Source organism: Cloeon dipterum, chromosome X (genome assembly GCF_949628265.1).
Source record: "Cloeon dipterum chromosome X, ieCloDipt1.1, whole genome shotgun sequence".
Lineage (NCBI taxonomy): Eukaryota > Metazoa > Arthropoda > Insecta > Ephemeroptera > Baetidae > Cloeon > Cloeon dipterum.
The window spans coordinates 4,873,853-4,891,242 of record NC_088790.1 but is presented as its reverse complement, the minus strand read 5'-3'; the positions used below and the strand labels follow the sequence as shown (position 1 = coordinate 4,891,242).

The following is a 17,390-nucleotide window of genomic DNA, read 5'->3' as shown; positions in this document are numbered from 1 at the left end:
CAGGAATTGAAGCTTGAAATTTTTAGTCATTTTCCTAGTCATAGAAACAAAATCTGTTACTAACAATAAGGTTGGTCCTTTAAGAAGGTTCAAAGTCAAAAATGTAGATGAATGTTTTAAATTGTTCATGACTAGGGTAATTTTACTCTTCAGGAGTGGTTCATATGTATTTTTGACTCTAAATGTGAGCTCTACAGGGTCAGAAACATGTAAATAAACACCAAAATCAATTAGTAAGGTACATGAAGACACTCAGGGTCAGGCCCTAATGGTTTAAAACAACCTTAAATGGTCAAATTCAATTACCTTAAGCGTTTTATTAAGTATCTCAGTTTTTAAGTGTTTATTTTGATTTATTGTTTCAGGTATTGTGCCCTGAGCACGCCAAAGACCCAAAGGTCTCCGACTCGGAGGTGTGCGGCTGTCCGATTATGAAGGACGTGTTCACCGAAACTGGCGAAATGTGCCAAGTAGCAAAGAAAAAGTGTGTTCGTCATTTCTGCTGGGAAAAACTGCGTAGAGCAGAAATCGACATGGAGCGAGTGCGCCAGTGGTTGAAAATTGATGAGCTGATCGAGCAGGAGCGACAAATCCGCCAAGCCATGTCAAGTAGGGCTGGGGTGCTTGGGCTCATGCTGCATTCCACTTACAACCACGAGTTGTATGAAAGAATAAGTGCACAGCAGCAACAGAAGGAGAAGGACGAGTCTGCGAGTAAGCAGTCAGCTGCTACCTGAGCGTAATTGTACATAATAAATTCTTATTTTCTGAAATAATAAAGTTGATACTGACAAGAGTCAACAAATGCCTTTTGTATGTCGTTTAAAACATTGTAAAAAAAATCATTCCTTAAGTGTATTTCTGAGAGAATACACTAAAGCTCAAAGTTAGCATGATAATCATGCTGCGGATGCTGACTTATTGAAAATCAGGATTTATTTCATCAGGAGGAAAACTTAGCTCATAATTTGCACACCGTTGGGTAGATATTGACGAGAGGGATCGGAATAAAGCGGAAAACACTGGCATACCGTTAATTTTCACGAGATATTTGGCAAATTCTGAAATTAAACATACAGGGACAACTACTACTTTACGCGCAACTCCCCCTCCCCCTGTCAGTGCGAATTTTCATTTTCCTCATGAGGGCCACTAAAAGAACTTGATGAGAATGTAAAAATAGGGCAATAAATAATATTTAATTGCATTAAGTTTAGCATTGCCTCTTCACACCAACTGACCCAACTGTAACTGGCAGTAGCAGTCAAAATCAATTCAGAGCTAGCTGGTACTGGCAGCTGATTAAATTCTTTGAGAGTAGAGAAGGGAGAGTGCTTGACGGATTGTGAGTACTGCGATGCTGGAGCCCCCTATCATAACACAAACAGCTGGCCCACATTCTCACTGCTCAGGTGAGATTTTGGATTCGCCTCTGTCTGTCTGCCTGCTTACATGCGGATCGCTTGAAGAAAAAAAGAGAAACCGCCGCAGTAAAGCGTGCGTATTGGTGCTGATCACCATTCTGCAGTGAACGTCCTCGTTATGAAAAATTGTTCGGGAAGGCCGTGGCATCGTCATCATTTCCATTTCAACGGCCACCTCGCACTGATTTTACTGGAGTGACAGTGAGGCATATAATATAGCTCGCCTCTTCCTGTGACCGAAACTCTCGTCTCGCTCTATCATAAATCTGCCACGGTGAGTGAAGCTGCATCCGCACTTAATATTAAAATAAAATCGACGCTGTGACCTATATTATATTTTTCGTGGGAATTGCAGATGAACGGTGACTGGTTTCGGACGAAAGGGGTGGTCGCTGCGGCCGTCGGGGCTGGAATTCTGATCGGCGCCGCTGGAATTTTGATTTTCCAGCAGATGATGGCGGAGAAAAAGCGACTCGATCGAGTGGCATCAAGTGTGTCCCTTCTAAGGAGGGAGCTTGACACTCTCAAAAGGTGCGAAACGAATTTATTCTTCATATTGCACTGATTGGGATTTTTGTGGTACACTTGATTTGGGTCTACATAATTTTCTCTGTTCTGTGTGTCAGTGAGTCCAAGGTTTTAGGTGGCTCATCCAGGAGCAGAGCAAGAAGCGAGGCTCGCAGCTTGTCCGACGTGGACATGTACTCGACTGTAAGCAAACTCGATGAGGAAGACGAAGAAAGCGAATTCTTTGATATATCTGATGATGAAATGATCATTCAGATCGCTGGGTATGACCGTTTTAAAAGATTTACTTAATTAATTGTGAATAAAAAATGATGTGAGTTATAGTGATGAATTTCATTTTACAGTGACAATGACTCAGCCATGGAGAGTGAGCCAATTGAGGAGCTTTTGCACCAGGTAGACACATTGTTTGTCGGAACTTCAGAAGACAAATCATTAGCTTATCAAATTCTTCATGAAAGGAGAAACAAGGTACAATACAAATTTAAAATCTGTTAACTTAAAAATTATTTAAAATCAATCAAACTAAAGGAAAAGCGCCCTACTGTTGATCTCTTGTGGAGAATTGCAAAGGCTTGTCACTTCATGGGCAGCATCCAACCAGATAAAAAGAAGGATTACGTGTTTGAAGGTAAACATTTTAAGGGTATTGCTCACACAATTTTTTTAACGAAATTTTTAGAAAATGACGAATAAAAATTGTCAATCTAGCATTATTGCTAAGTTAGAAAGTTGGCGTCTAATGCGGATTTATTTATATTTTTCAAGTGCAATTTTTATCTTATCTTTATGTGTTTTTGTTATGCAGGCTCTCCTTCAAGGAACAAATCGATTGATATGAAATTTTCATAAAAATCATAACTTCTGGCGATTTTTCTCATGGGATTAGTTTAAAGCTTAAAATTCCTCTACAAATTAAAATTTTATTTAAACAAGACACAAAAACAGATTAGCAATTAAGAACGTTATATACAAACATTAATTCTCGCTGATCAGATTCAAGATGTCAAAATGTGGGCAACTTTTGAGCTCTTTATCTTTCTGTATGAGATTTTTTGAGTGTTTCTGATCATATCAGCATAATCGACTCATATGTAATACAAATTTTATCATAATTTTGTAGAAATTCGCTCTTTTACTACATTTTTATCTCAGTTTCAAAGCGCTGCTCCCCAGCCAGCGCCTTACCTGCGCATCGCACAAATTTAGCTGCCGATTAAAAAATTGTTTTAATTATTTTAATGATTCAATTGTCAAGATCAATTTTACTACATGATAAATGAAAAAATAATATGTATAAATGATATTAGCATTATTACTTTTAATTAAATGAAATGAACTGATTTTTAATTTAAATGTTAAAGGCTTCTGTAGTTACCACTTCGAAGAATTAAGCGAATGACCAATTCATCAATTTGTCTTGTCAAGGGGAGTCTATATACCAAAATTAATCACAGTCATTTGAACAAAAATTGTATGTTTCCGGTCCATAATCAAATACATTGCTAGATTGAAAATTTTGCACGGATGTCAATGTAAATATCACAATTTTGTGATTTTCATTTGAGGCATAAATACATTTTAGTGCGTAAAAAATTCTGAGTACCCTTTTTAGATTTTAATTTGAAAAACCTTTTAAAATAGGGCTTGACTACGCGAAGCAAGCACTGGCGATAGATGACAAAAATGCCGACTGCCACAAATGGTATGCCATCACTTTAGGCAGCTCAGGAGACTTCTTGCCAATTAAAGAAAAAATTGGCAACGGCTTTGTTTTCAAGACCCACGTTGACAAAGCAATTTCCCTTAGACCTACTGATTTTTCTCTCTTTCACTTACTTGGCAGATTTGAATTTGAGGTATGAATTTCAATCAAAATCATTTTCCAATAAATAACAACTTATATTCAGGTTGCAAGCCTTTCCTGGTTGGAAAGAAGCGTAGCTTCTAGTTTGTTTCAAGCCCCTCCGAGTGGCTCCTTCGACAGTGCGTTGCAGAACTTCTTAAAGGCTGATGAGCTGCGTGACAAGTCAGACCCGTGGAAGGAGAATAAACTTTTCGTCGCCAAGTGCCACATCCAGCTAAACAATTTGGCCGAAGCTGTCAGGTGGTTGGACATTGCCTCAGCCGTGCCAAGTTCTAGTGCAGAAGTAAGGCATATATTTGAAATTTCAGTGACCTAACACGTTTTTTTTTTTTAAAGGATGAAGAATGCGAAAAACAAATTAAAGTTCTTCTTTCCAAGTATGAAGGCTTCAGAAGATCGTGAAAGGTAAAAGCAGGTGCATTGTAAAAAAACGGGATTTTAAATTCAAATTATATATATTGACATTTAAATGCATTTAACTGCAGAGTAGGTAGTGTGCTTGTAAAAATAAAAATGCGACTTAAGTATTCTTGCAGACCAAATTCACATTAAATTATTCTACATAGCAGTTTATTCAATTTAAAAATACTCAAGTTGATATTCTTCATAATATGACTTAAAAATCATTTTACATGATCAGGGATGTGCAAATCTACCTTTTGGGTTATCAAATAAACTCAAATCGTGGGTTTTTAAGCATATTACCTTCTATCGAATTATGAAAATTGCTCTCTCTGGAAAACTAGTAAATCGATGAGGATTTTCAGCTAGAAATCTTAGAAAATCGTTACATTTTACGATTTCCCCCCGCTTTGCGACAGGTGCCACGATGGCTTCTTTTTTTAATTAAATGCAATAAATTATTTTTGCACATCCCTATAATTCATGAGATTTATTATAATCAAACAGGAGTTTGATTCAAATGCAATAGCTCATTCCAAGACGTTTTTTGGTCAGTTTTAACTCTGAATTGCAGTATTTTGAAAATATCTGCCAGGGGTTTTTACATTTCACTAATGCAGGTTTTCAAGTTCCTCCTTTGAACACTGGCTTGGTTGCAATTATGCTCAATAATTTTGAAAGCTGTGTTCTGTTACTGGTGACTGTCTGTTGTTCGTTATTGGTTCATTTTATTCAGTGCTGCTGTTTTAGATGTATTTGCATTTTAATTAAAATAATTTATTTTTACAAGATCAATAATCTTTGTTCCCTCCCTTCACCAAGTCCTCCACCGATTTCAGATTATTTTACTGACAAAGTAATTGTAGATAGTTCAAACTAAATCCAAGGTTTCTATTGGCAAGTTCATCACCGTCTGTAATCATTCTGAGCGTAAACGGCGTGGTCGATGCTGAAAATTAAATGCATTAATTTATGCTCAAATGCTACAGAATTGATCTTACAGCGTGCAGTTGGGAAGGCTGTTCCACAAAATCTATCTCGAGATTGACTAGCAGGGGGATTAGTTGGGATAAACGCATTAGGGATTATGATATAATCAGACGAGCAATCATTCCCTGACAAAGCAATCACAGGATTCGCTGTAAAATACGATTGGTTAAGACAGGAAATTTTTTCAGAGCTCTAATTATATTTCAATTCCTCCAATATTATATTTTTTCTTTTCAAAATATTATTTAAACCTCAAATGAACATGAAATTTATTTTCACGATTTTTCTCGTTCGAAAGAAGAGTTTTCTCTACTTGCGACTCATGAAAATCCTTTTTGGGATATTTTTCTTGCCCGAAGTCTCTTTTTCGTAGAATAAGTTAAAAAAAATTTATTTTACGAGTTTCATAGTTAAAATCTTTAATTTTACGCGAAAAAATATTCTAAAAATTATTTCTATGGTGTCATAAATCCTAGCTTAATTCCATAAGTTAAATTTTTTGTCCCGGAATTTTGAGCGGCGGCCGAATTTCTCCCTAGTGCCATTTTTAACCAGCAAGTAGAAAAGGTTTAAAACAGAAATCCCGGAAATATCGTTGCCTGATATTTAAATATATGCATTTAAGAACAGGAATTGAAAATATTTTTCTGAATACTGAACAAAATTCTTACCTGCATTTCCACTCATATGAAACGGGTCGCTGCCGGATATTGACCACTCAATGGCACAGTAGCCGGCATTCGTTCTTACGCAAGCAGAATAGGCTTGATTTGCGAGTTTTCTTGTGCTATCAACTGAATTCACATTATACTGTTTTAAAGCTTTAAAATTAAAATCCAAATCACTTACGTGGAGGGTTTAAATTGTAGTTGAAACTCTTAACCTGGCCAGAGTTCTCAGTAAAATACATCAGACACCCTGGAGGCGCTAAAATATAAAGAAAAATTAGATCATTGAATTTCCTTGCTCCTATTTATCTCTACGTGACTCGTTCTGCTCGTGCTGTGTGACCAGAATGCTCCATCTGCGTCTAAATGTGGTGCTGGAGTTGGCCAAAATGATAATCTGCATCGCCGAATTATCTGGCGTGAATCGCAGATACACTGACAATGAGATAAATGAATCAGAATTTACATGCCAATTATTCAATGTGTCTGTCTCACTGTGTTGCCCGGTATTTTCGCCGCATATTACGGGTGGAATAATTTCGCTTCCCAAAACGTTCATTCGATCAATTTGACACTGGCCGGTTGTCGGATTAGGCTGTGCTAGCGAAAAATCCGTGAATGTCAGGCGCACCTGTGGAGAATTGTTAGCAACGATAAACACACAGCATTAAATGAAAAATCAATTTTACCTTTAATTGAAATAAATACTATCTAAAATTAGGAAAAGCTAAATATTTCTCAGGTTTTCGTTTAAATTTTTGAAAAATTGGCTCAAAAGTTCGCATGCTAATCAAGCATTGTCTCCTTGCTGTAAAATCACGATTTATTTCACCGTTTGAAAAGCATGATGCTAACTTTTATTAGCAGCCACTATTTTCTAAAAATTTGGCACTGCTACCTAGGTTAATTTTGGCTTGAACTAAATCTTCAAGAATTAGTTTATACATTAGCAACAAGGATTTTTTTTTGTGTAGAATTAATCGAAACACTAACATGCGTAGCTGAGTCCCTATTTTTGGCGATGGATATTGTGCACGTTGTTGAGCTTCCGTTGTAATAGTCAGGGTAGCCAGGGCTTCTGAAATAAGTGTTGTTGCTGGAGGTAGGCAGTCCGCCACAGTTTCGTGTCACTAGTCAATTAAAATGTGAATTTCCAACACCAAAAAATATGTCGAAAAAGAGCTTTACCAACACAGCAAACTCCCAAGCCTCGAGAGCAGGAGCCAAATGCTACGCCTTGTTTGGTGCGGCACTCGGACCTCAGATAGCAGGTGCCCACTAAGCCATTTGTGGCGGTGCACTCGTTGTTCTTAAACCTCACCACAGTGTAAAACGGTAAAACTGTGGATTTATGTTCAGTTTCACATTAAAAAAATAAATTTCAATAAAACTGAAAATTTTGAAAAAAGAATATGAATTTATAATTTTTTCCCAATCAACCAAAACATTGAATTCTAAGAGTTTCCAAATGAATGTCTTACATTTTCCTGTTCTGCTTTCGTGCAATTCGACGGAGCTGTTGCTGTTTTTGCTGTAGTAAACTGGCACTTGGTTGTCACGCAAGGAAAATACTCCGTAAATATGAAAAGAAATGATAAATGAAATAGCAATTATTCTCATCGTGAAGTATCTCGAAACGACTCGCACGAGTAAGGCTCTTCCGCAGTACTGTTAGAATCCAACTGGCAAAACAGTTACATCATCTGCACCCCGTTCAGTGGCACTTGGGTGCTAATTAATGACAAGCGCAGAGTCCCGTCAGCGCCAGCAGGGCATTGAACAGCTCAAGCAGAGCGCGTTCTTTTTCAAATAATGCAGGAAATTAGATCGTTGGCATTTAATCAACATGGTATTCTCTGTTAACGAAGGCTGAAGCATGAGAAGCACCGGAAATAACTATGCTCTTTAATGTAAATTGTTTTAGGGACCACATATAAAAACAGGTAATCTCACTATTTTACAATAATTGGAGAGATTTGTCGCGGTTTGCGATTTTTAAAATGATTGTAATCACTTCATTTTGATTTTTTGATATAGAGCTAAGGTTATAAAATGGTGTAGTAGTCGCCAGGTATCGCGAAAAAAATTTGTGGTATTGTTTCCGGAAAAGCAGGTTAAAATCTGAAAAACAGGCCCGCGAACTCACAAAATCATGAATATCTCGAGCTGTAATCAAGTTAGTACCACAAACTTTGCACCAAAGGATACCTAATTAGACGTTCAACAATTTTATATTTGCAAAAAAATTGATATTAATATCTATTTCGAGTAATTTTTAGTTTGATACTCCATTTCGATTTTGCGAAACAAATTATGGGACAAAATGTTGCCCCAAGTGTGGATAGAATATAAATACAGTTTTTTTTTGTGGAGAAACCTGCAGTTATCGAGATACGGAGGGTCAAAGGTTGAAAAATGTATATTTTGCCCTCGAAACATGCTTTGGGTCACCTCTGAAGTCAGACAAGACCATCAGAACAAGTAAGAAATCGAACCCTTGACGTCAGCAGGGTAGAACTCGGGCGATCTAATTAATGCATTCCCATGCGTAGCCACTTTAACGGCTCTATATTTGGCTTGATCTACAAGATTACACACCGTTGGATCGGCCAAGTCAAGAGCTTTCAGGACATGTTTAATTGGAGTGAATTTTTCCTTGTGAGATTTTGAGTTGCTCAATCGCTTTGATAATTTATCATAGATTTTGGACAAAAATAAATAACAAAATTATTTTGTTTATTGGAAAAACCCAGACGGACAATTGTACCAACCCAGTTTTTTTATTTCAACAGAAATTTCCTGACTCTTATCAGGAGCTTCCTTTCCCGCCTGAGGGCTGAGAATAAATCAGAAGTTATAAGTTTAAACTAGTTGAGCAGGAAATTCCTGTAGGATAACACCGAGGAAGCTGCAATAAATTTTTCCCCGTGTAAAAATTAAAATTACGCCAAGCGCTATATGAAACAAAACGTTTCATGCCGTGACCTCTTGACTGCAAAATGAGGTAAACACAAAACTTTATATAAAAAGATAGTTTAAAAAAAATAATAATCACACGCAGTGCACCCTCCGTGCTGGAATCCATTGTAGCAAATCTCTTTTCGTAATGTTTGCTTTCCGTGAGCACTACCAATTTCGCACTTCATTGCCATGATAGCGAAAGAGGTACAATAAAAACGCAACCGGCTTGCGGCACGTGTCGAGCAGGTTGCCTTCATGGATTTTGCAGGCGCTTCATAAAACCCCGCAAATCTTATATAATCAACTTAAAAATAATATTTTTCGAAATCATTAAACTGTTTTATAATGAATCATGCTTATCGTGGTGTTTTCCTGGTGGTTCGCTATAGATCCACGGTTTGCTAATTTAAAAGTCACAAATTTTAAACTGCCATGATGTCTTGAAAAGTGAGACGAATTTAATGATGTGTCAATTCTGCAGTTAAGTAAAGAACTAAAAGAAAATTACAAAAGAAAATTGCTCTCAGAATATTTACGAAATAGCAACTTTCGTCTACTTTCCGAATTTTCTTTGAGCAATGCCGCAAGTCTTTCATTATAATTAAAAATTGTATTGAAACGTACAAAACCGACATAAATTGCAGTGGATTTTTGTTTCAATCCAAAATTTAGAGGGAAATTAAAGTCATGCTTAATTAAACACTAACTAAATGTTAGATGCTTTAAATAAAAATATTTTCTTCTCTGTAAATGCGTTTTCTAAATTAATTAGTGAAAAAGCGCGAAAGCTCTAGAACCAGCGGGAATTTAGCTTTGTTTATTCAGCACAATTAAAAAAGGCTCTGGCGAAAATTGTGTTGAGACTTCTTTTGTTACAAAGAACCTTAAGCAAACAAACATTTCAGTCGAGCAGAGATGCGAGGCAAAAACGCGGAGTGTTGTAGATCAGACGGGCAGGCAGAGATCAGGCTCAAAAGGATTCGGCGTGAAAATCTTTCCTTTGTTGTACATGGTTACTGCTTGTTAAGTTCAACTGCGTCTTTGTTCATGCCAAAAATCTTTCACCTATCAAAAACACGAGCGAAAACGTGCGTGAGTGCTGCTCCCTCTTGCTTTTCTTTGAGAGGGCGAACATTCTCTTTCGAAATGCAAAACCTCTCTTTCTCCATTCCCTCTGGTGTGGCAAGAGAGAGATTTTAGCGGATTTCGTGCGACTAACCCTCCTCTTAACAAGTTTTTCGGACGTGTCTGCATGGGGAGATGCTCAGAGGCAGCAAATTCTGGTGAGGAAACATGATAAATATTTTTTGTAGCGAGAATACAATTTTTTTTTTCAAAACAATCTAATTTCTCAAGAGTTTAAACGGTTTATTGTCACTGATTTTGATTTCTCTCGTCGCGATTCATCCAACGGTCTGCATATTATCAGGAAAATTTCCCTCCTGACAAATTAAATCGTGATTTTACAATAAGGAGTGAAGTTTGGAGCACGGAAATTGAACCAAGGAAAATCCCAATTTTTAGAGAGTATAGAAGGTAAAGTTTAAAATTGTTTTTCATAATTTTTGCGTGTGGAAATTTATTTTGCACTAATTGTAACACTACGCAGTTGTTTTATCCTAGACCGCGAAAACATGGCGCGGGTGCCTTCTCGGCGTTAAAATTAATTGCTAAAGTGTAGCGTGTGCAAACGAGACCATGTAAATATTCTGGCATCAATTACGTGGCTCGGTGCCATTTAATTAATGGAGCAATGCAACCCGGCCTATGATATAACAGGATGTGTTCTAACAGGGTTGCTGTGTTCTGTGACACAAACAAAGGAAACGCGCGCACTCATTGCATTATGCTGTGAGAAATAAATCAAAGAGTACGTTAATTAAAACTATCTGCAAATTTTATTACGGGAACTTGTCGAGGCTGTCAAGAGAGAATATTTTGTTGTTGACAAAATAATTAAATCAGTTTTCTAGAAAAGCTAAGTGTCAGTTGCGGGCACACGCAAACTCGTTATAACGGAAGCTACAGTTATGCGGTTGCCAAGTTGGAAAGCGTTTTCTGTTTCTATATGCAGCTTTTGCATACACAACAGCGAGAGTAGCACACTTACAGCAATTGCTCACTGCTACTCGCTATTGTGTGGCTTTAGAAATGAGTTCACAAAACAAAGCACACTTTGGCAAGGCTAGTTCAGAGTAAGGATTACGGAATTTCATGTTAATATATCAGCTAGGGTTTGGAAAAAGAGCAGACAATTTAAAAAAACGTTTCTAAATTTCATGAAATGATTGCCCATTTTGGCTAATTTAAATAATAATATCACAAATTGGAACAACAAAAATCTCCCACTATTCAGCGATTAAAGATTTATTTTTAAAAATCGAATCGCATGTTGACAATGTCTCATAAAGGGTACGAGCTGTTTGGCTTAATAATTCAGCAGCCTTGAGTGCTACATAGCGCAAAAATATCTTGGCATATTCGGGAAGCTAATGAAATTTAAAAACACTCTGGATTCCAGGAAAAATTCTACTTCCATTTCCCAGGAAAAGCCATTTTAGAAATTGAGTACTTTCCAGAAAGCTATTCAACCCGGTGAAAATTGAGAAAGCAAAAGTAAAAAGTTTGATTTTATTATTCAGTTTTAATTCTGTACGTGATTTTCCCGTTGGAATATTTTGAACTTTCGCAAAAGTATGAAAATAGCATATCATTCAGATTCAATTCGTCTCACTGAGCAGATTCTAAAAATGAAAACTAGCTGTAGGGAAAACTTGCAAACTCTGCTATTATAGAGTGCATAATTTCCAGCTTTAATTGAAATACCAGCCCGTTGGCTCGCATTATTGTATTGTTAAGGCATATTCTCGCGGGAGTGTCAAAGCAATATGGGAGATATTTTAGCTTTTTGGATTCTAATAATGGCTGCCCAATGTCAGAAATGGCAAAAGGTGGTTAATTTGGACACTCGAAATGCCCAAATAGCTCGACGGGCTGGGAGGAGCACCGGCGCCGACTCGCCGCTTGCTATGGTTTCGCACCTTTCCAGCGGCTTTAGGGACAAATGTCTGGCGTTTCAATAAATAATGACCTCGGAGCGAAGAGGCGAAAAGATGGCCAACTCAGGCCACGATAATGTCGAAGCACAAACCGCTTGCTTGTGCGACAATTTTGTACGATGCCCTGCCAGTGTCTATACGTCTTGAGCCAAGGTTCAAGGAATTTGCTGCTGCCTTGCATACATTTGTATATGAGAACAGATTCTATAATGCTGATGAATATTTTGATTTCGTGAAAACTTTGTAATAATTGTGTGTTTTCTTTGTGGTGTAATTTGCAATTGGATGGCCCGAGACTTGATGTTTAATTATGTCAATATTGTGTGTACATGCCAAAAGTTCAAATAAATATATTATTATTATTATTGGGCCCAATCTCCTCTGCGGCCACTTGGGCCATTCAGGCACCACGTTATCCGCTCGGCGGTGTTATTGGGTGATGTGCTATGCAGAGATTAGAAAAGTACATAAATATCTGTTACCAAGCCTTTTGATACCGAAATTTACCATTCGCTGACGCATAACTGCAATATAATAACTACTTCTTATTGCGTCAGTGCCCTAGAAACTTGCCATCGTGGAATACATAACGCAGATGTATAATTCTACTTACGAAGCAGAAAATTATACCTTCGGCATATTAAACTAGTTCCACCACTCATATCAGATCTTGCGACTAATCAGCAGAACCTCGGGGAAACCGTGAAGTAACGCGATGCCGCATTATCAAAGTCACAAATCCAGAAGGGGGAGAGAGAAATTGCACTGCTATTTAGATGAAAGTGACTTGATTACTCGAGCAAGCAAGAAAATCACCTCCTGCTATTGCCGGATTTGCACGCCCTCCTTAGCAGGGAATTTGTAAAGCAGCACACGCGACGAAAGGCTGGATGACAAAGTGAAGTCGCACTGCAGGGTTGTTACACTTGGAATAACGCACGGTTCTACTGGGTCATGATCATTAATTAGATTAATTATACACTTTTCACAGAGGGCAAAAACCACGAGGGATCGTTTAATTTCCCTCTCGGGGTTTTACACTAGCTGTTGCAGTCGCCATTACTTCGTTTGCGACTGCCAGAGAGATTAGCTTGTCAGTAAATTTTAAATGGTTACTAAAACTGGACGCAGGAAATTAATCTTCCAGAAAAAAGAGTACGTTATCCAGCAGATTTTCATTCGAAAATTTTCAGGAGTTTATTTCATCAGCTTTCAGATGATATTAATTTTTGAGATCCTACCAATTTAAAAACCTATGCAGCCCAGGACAATAGGTTTTTCGTAAAATGTCGAAATTTACCCACTAATTTATTGTCTCATCAAATATTGTCTCTGAACTCTGAACCAAATTCCATGTTAACTGAAACCATATTTTGAGACCAACTTTGCAAATTTCGGTCATCTCCTTAAAGTAGCACTGAGATATAATTTTTGAGAATTTTATCGCTGTCACTGTCTTAGACCAGCGCTACGTACAATAAGAGAACTATTCTGATTGCTCGCCGGCGTTCTTGATGCGGCTCAAAAACCACAAAAGTTATGGTTTTTACATTTCCGCCGATTTTCGGCACGTTGTGTCTAATTGTTGACCGAGTGATTCAGATGCCTAACCGACAGGAAATCAAATGACACTGTCAAATATTGAATTCCAGCGCTGCTTTAAAAGTCCCAAAAATCTCTAAAATCATTAATGATCCAATTGGATCATACTTGTTTTTGACCTAATTCACATCGTACACTGCAAGTCAGGGGTGAGAAAATGACACTGCGCTGCAGTGAGAAAATATCACCCCGCCGCATGTCACTGCTGCGCGGTGTGAAAAACTCACCTTTGGCACCCCATGTATAGTGACATACACGGTGGGGTGAGATTTTCTCACTGCAGCACAGTGACATTTTCTCATCCCTGATTTGCAGTGTAAGAACGATTTAAGACATCAATAACTTCACCGAAAAAAACGTTGAATCCTAAGAGTTTCCTTTCGTGATGGCTACTGATAAATTATTTAAGTTACGGCTCGGCGAGTCCTCTGCGCGTTTACCTCTGGCAAATTCGAAGTTCAGTTTGCTCTTAATGTATTATTCATCTGCCCAAAAAAGAGTGTGAACTATAGGCCGAGGCCACCATGTGCGCCGTCGAGTATTGAGAAATCAACCATTATACTGTGCAGCGCAGATGTTGCACGCTATTATGAATATGGATTCAACATTTTAATACATATTCAACTATCTGGCTCCAATACAATTTTCAAATGCTATGGCATCCTCTGTTTCATGCTCAACGTTATTATTTGGTAGATTGCATAGTTTACAGCAGTCACTCAGTTTGCCCAACATTGAACAAAAAGCAGCCCAATTGCATATTGTATTATTATGTCAGTTCACGGCCGTCTAGAGGGCAATTCCGTTTTATTTCGCAATAAACGCGACGCCCTAGACGTCTCCCAGCAGCCCCTATGTGATCGTCAATAAATGGGGTGTTGTCGTTTGGGGTGCCTTTTCACATTGCAGAGCTGCTCTTCTAAACAATAAAAATACCAGTGGTTTTGCACCTAGCGTAGGCGAAATTTCACCAGGTAAATAGCGCAATTCACTTTTATTAGCGGGAAAGATGAGAAACGTGAATTTAGCCATTTTGTCCATACATAGTTGAGAGGAAAGGGAACGCAGGCCTCCCCTTTTCGTCAGACTTGTATAACTTTGTGCAAATTAAATTACTTTTTATAAAAGAAGTTTTAAAAAAGTAATTAATTAAATTTATCCAAGCTGGTCTACGTCTTATTTCTTTCAAATCTTCAAAGGAAAATTGTAAGAAAAGGAGAGGGGTATAAAGGGAGAAAAAGAAAAAATAGGGAGTAGAAGAGCCGCAATAATGGAACAAGGTCTGTAAGCTCAATTCTGCAGATGAGGCCTGGAATTTACCAAAATCTATAGGGAAATATTTCTAACAATAGAAATAAAAGGTACTTTCAATCCGAAAATACATATGATGTTCTCTCACACTAATCCACAAATCCACAGAAACGATTTCTAGCATTTTTTGAAATGTGTGGGTGCTTCGACTGTGTCCTCAAGCTGTGATTCATCCACAGAAACGTTTTTTGCAAGTGTATTGATCCTTTTAAAATTGTGAATTTTAAATAATTGTTGATATGTTTCTAATTTAATAAATATTTTTGGATTGCGGATGAGCTATGGACTGTGGATGTTGCTATAACTTCAGCACGATTAGGAAAAAATAAGTTTTCATGTGTCTAAATGCTCAAACGTAGGTTGCAAGCACCTCATTTTGTGCTATACTCAAGATTGTTGGGTATGTTGTGCAAACAAATCTCGTGGAATGTTATGTAAGACTCATTAAATTGTCAGTTGCAGTATAGGGCTTATTTTCCTTGTAAAATTCAAATTGTATTCATTTTCTAATGAGGAAAACAATAAGTGTTTTAGTTTACTGGCACACTCACTATATTTGCTAGCTTGCTAAAATCAACATCATCTGTTTAAAAAACACACTCTCTGGGTTGTTTGGCTCATCAACATAACGGAAAACAATATTTTCTTCTTCATAAAATTGAGAGAAAACATACTTCAATCAGTGCATAATTGAATTTCTTGTTTATAGTTAGCATCCTCCTTTCGCATTGAAGATAACAGACTGGGTGAATCTACTGAGAAAACTTGTCGCATACAAAGTTCCAACAAATTGAGTGGCAAGATTGAGTGCAGTCGTCCCTTGTTTTGTTGCGTCGTGTGGGTTTCTGCCACGTTTCTCACAACTTCTGTGCGTGCTTTTCCCTTCCAGGTACAACATGAATAAGAAACTACCACACTTTATACCCAACATGACAACGCCACAGAACCAAAGAACCCATTAGATAGATTAAATCTTTGCTGAGAATTTATAATTTGTGCTTGCTAAATTTGGCAAAAACTTTTGAGAGCGTTTAAAGAGACATTTTGATAATAATATCCGATTAGACTTTTCAGGAGAGACTTCATGTTATTTTGCAACTTTATTTTTAAATGGACTCTTGAACAAGATTGTTTTTTCGATTAGCATAAGAACTCGCGTTAAAATATTCAATAAACAGGAACTTGTGTTTTTATCGGAAATGGAAAGTGACTTGAGAGGCTTTGGAATAGGAAATGAAGAGATGAGTGCTCTTGTCAAATCTCCGTCTTATAGCTAACTCACGCGTAATTTCCTTACCATGAAGTTTCTCAAGTTTTTAACTGTATCGATATCGTTGTGTCAATTATTTTGTATACATGTAGGAATCGACAGGAGACAATAATTTCAAGCGCTTACTTAATCTTGACTAAAAAACATATAATTTTCATAGTTAATAGAAACTGATGAAATCATGCCTGCATAGGTTAAGAATGATGTTGAGAATAAGCATATTAACTATAGCTTTCCGTTAGGCTCTATAATGATGCGTACATTTAATTGAAAATCAAGGCAGTTTCGCTCAAATCAATAACTCAGGCTGTGAGTTTATCTCTGTGCGCACACACAAGCCAGCACAAATCACGCGTATCCGCGACTCCATCCTGTGATTTTTAGAGTATGCAATCTGCGGCACACGTGTGCTCAGCGCGATGCCTATCTTGCGTGCTGGCACTATTGATCTCACGCAGTCAAACATTGTGTGTTGTACTACGCAGTCTTGAGCCACTCAAACCTGAGTGATCTGAGTGATATTGTCCTGCTCAAGTGGCTCATTTGTGAAGATAAAAGACTCAGAGCTTTCTTTGATGCATGAACAATTTTGCTGAAAGAAGGGAAATTGCAACTCTAGTATTTGAGCTTTCCCCATCTGAAAGCCTGAATCGTACAAACAAAACCTTTATTTGGATCGGTATTGCGTGAAAAATGCAATGCTATTGCGCTGTTGTCTCGATCTTAGATCAGCGCTACGTCCAATAATCAGATATATATATATAGGCTGTTTCACCTAATTCGACCCTCGATCAGGAATTGTTTGGAACTATCAAAAATGAAATTGCAGAGCATATATTATACTTCTTCGGAGCGGAATTATAGCTAGAAATCTTAGCACTCATCTGTTGGCGGCTTTCAACACGATCAGGCTTATTAACAATGAGCTTTGCAAAAACAAAAATCTCAACAAAAGAAAACTTTGCGAACTCTTGACCTTTAGCACTCTCAAAATCACGAAGTTTGCCGAAGAATCCTTGAGTTGACCAGCCTGCGGCTTCGTGGCTTCATTTTCCTAGTACCCCCTTGCTTGATTCGCAAATATCCCATGCATGTTATACTCTCTTGCTCGTTCGACAGAACACAACCCTTCACCGCAGATCCTGTTCGCGTGGCTTTGCAAACCTCCTTTGCTGCGCTTTTCAATCAGTAACGCATGACGATAAATTTTGGCATTATTCATGGGCGCTGGGCCGGCCTCTACATCCAATCTCGCTGTAATGGAGAAGGCAGCTTCGTTTCCGTGCCTTGGTTAACAAAATACACTTC

The 17,390-nt window shown here is 37.7% G+C and overlaps 3 protein-coding genes across 4 annotated transcripts in view; 2 read left to right on the top strand and 1 right to left on the bottom strand.

Annotated features, from left to right (window-relative positions):
- Nucleotides 1-17,390, top strand: part of LOC135946563 (CXXC-type zinc finger protein 1-like) — a 176,827-nt gene that overhangs the window by 2,047 nt on the left and 157,390 nt on the right. The window contains exon 7 of one of the 2 annotated variants that reach the window (XM_065494835.1): nucleotides 366-739. In XM_065494835.1, the coding sequence (XP_065350907.1) occupies nucleotides 366-737 (372 nt within the window). In that variant the 3' untranslated portion in view covers nucleotides 738-739. Of the gene's footprint in view, nucleotides 1-365; nucleotides 806-17,390 lie in introns of those variants that run through there. The other variant, XM_065494834.1, reaches the window with a different exon arrangement.
- On the top strand, nucleotides 1,364-5,012 carry LOC135946320 (regulator of microtubule dynamics protein 1-like). The gene is made up of 8 exons (XM_065494507.1): nucleotides 1,364-1,698; nucleotides 1,780-1,955; nucleotides 2,051-2,215; nucleotides 2,297-2,423; nucleotides 2,484-2,583; nucleotides 3,597-3,811; nucleotides 3,863-4,102; nucleotides 4,156-5,012. The coding sequence occupies exons 2-8, from the start codon at nucleotides 1,780-1,782 to the stop codon at nucleotides 4,219-4,221; spliced, it is 1,089 nt and encodes a 362-aa protein (XP_065350579.1). The 5' UTR covers nucleotides 1,364-1,698; the 3' UTR covers nucleotides 4,222-5,012.
- On the bottom strand, nucleotides 4,345-7,561 carry LOC135946319 (uncharacterized). The gene is made up of 9 exons (XM_065494506.1): nucleotides 7,361-7,561; nucleotides 7,068-7,220; nucleotides 6,873-7,009; nucleotides 6,375-6,510; nucleotides 6,195-6,314; nucleotides 6,061-6,138; nucleotides 5,883-6,005; nucleotides 5,223-5,360; nucleotides 4,345-5,170 (listed from the first exon to the last, which is right to left on the bottom strand). Exons 1-9 carry the CDS (start codon nucleotides 7,497-7,499, stop codon nucleotides 5,067-5,069), a joined length of 1,128 nt encoding a protein of 375 aa, XP_065350578.1. The 5' UTR covers nucleotides 7,500-7,561; the 3' UTR covers nucleotides 4,345-5,066.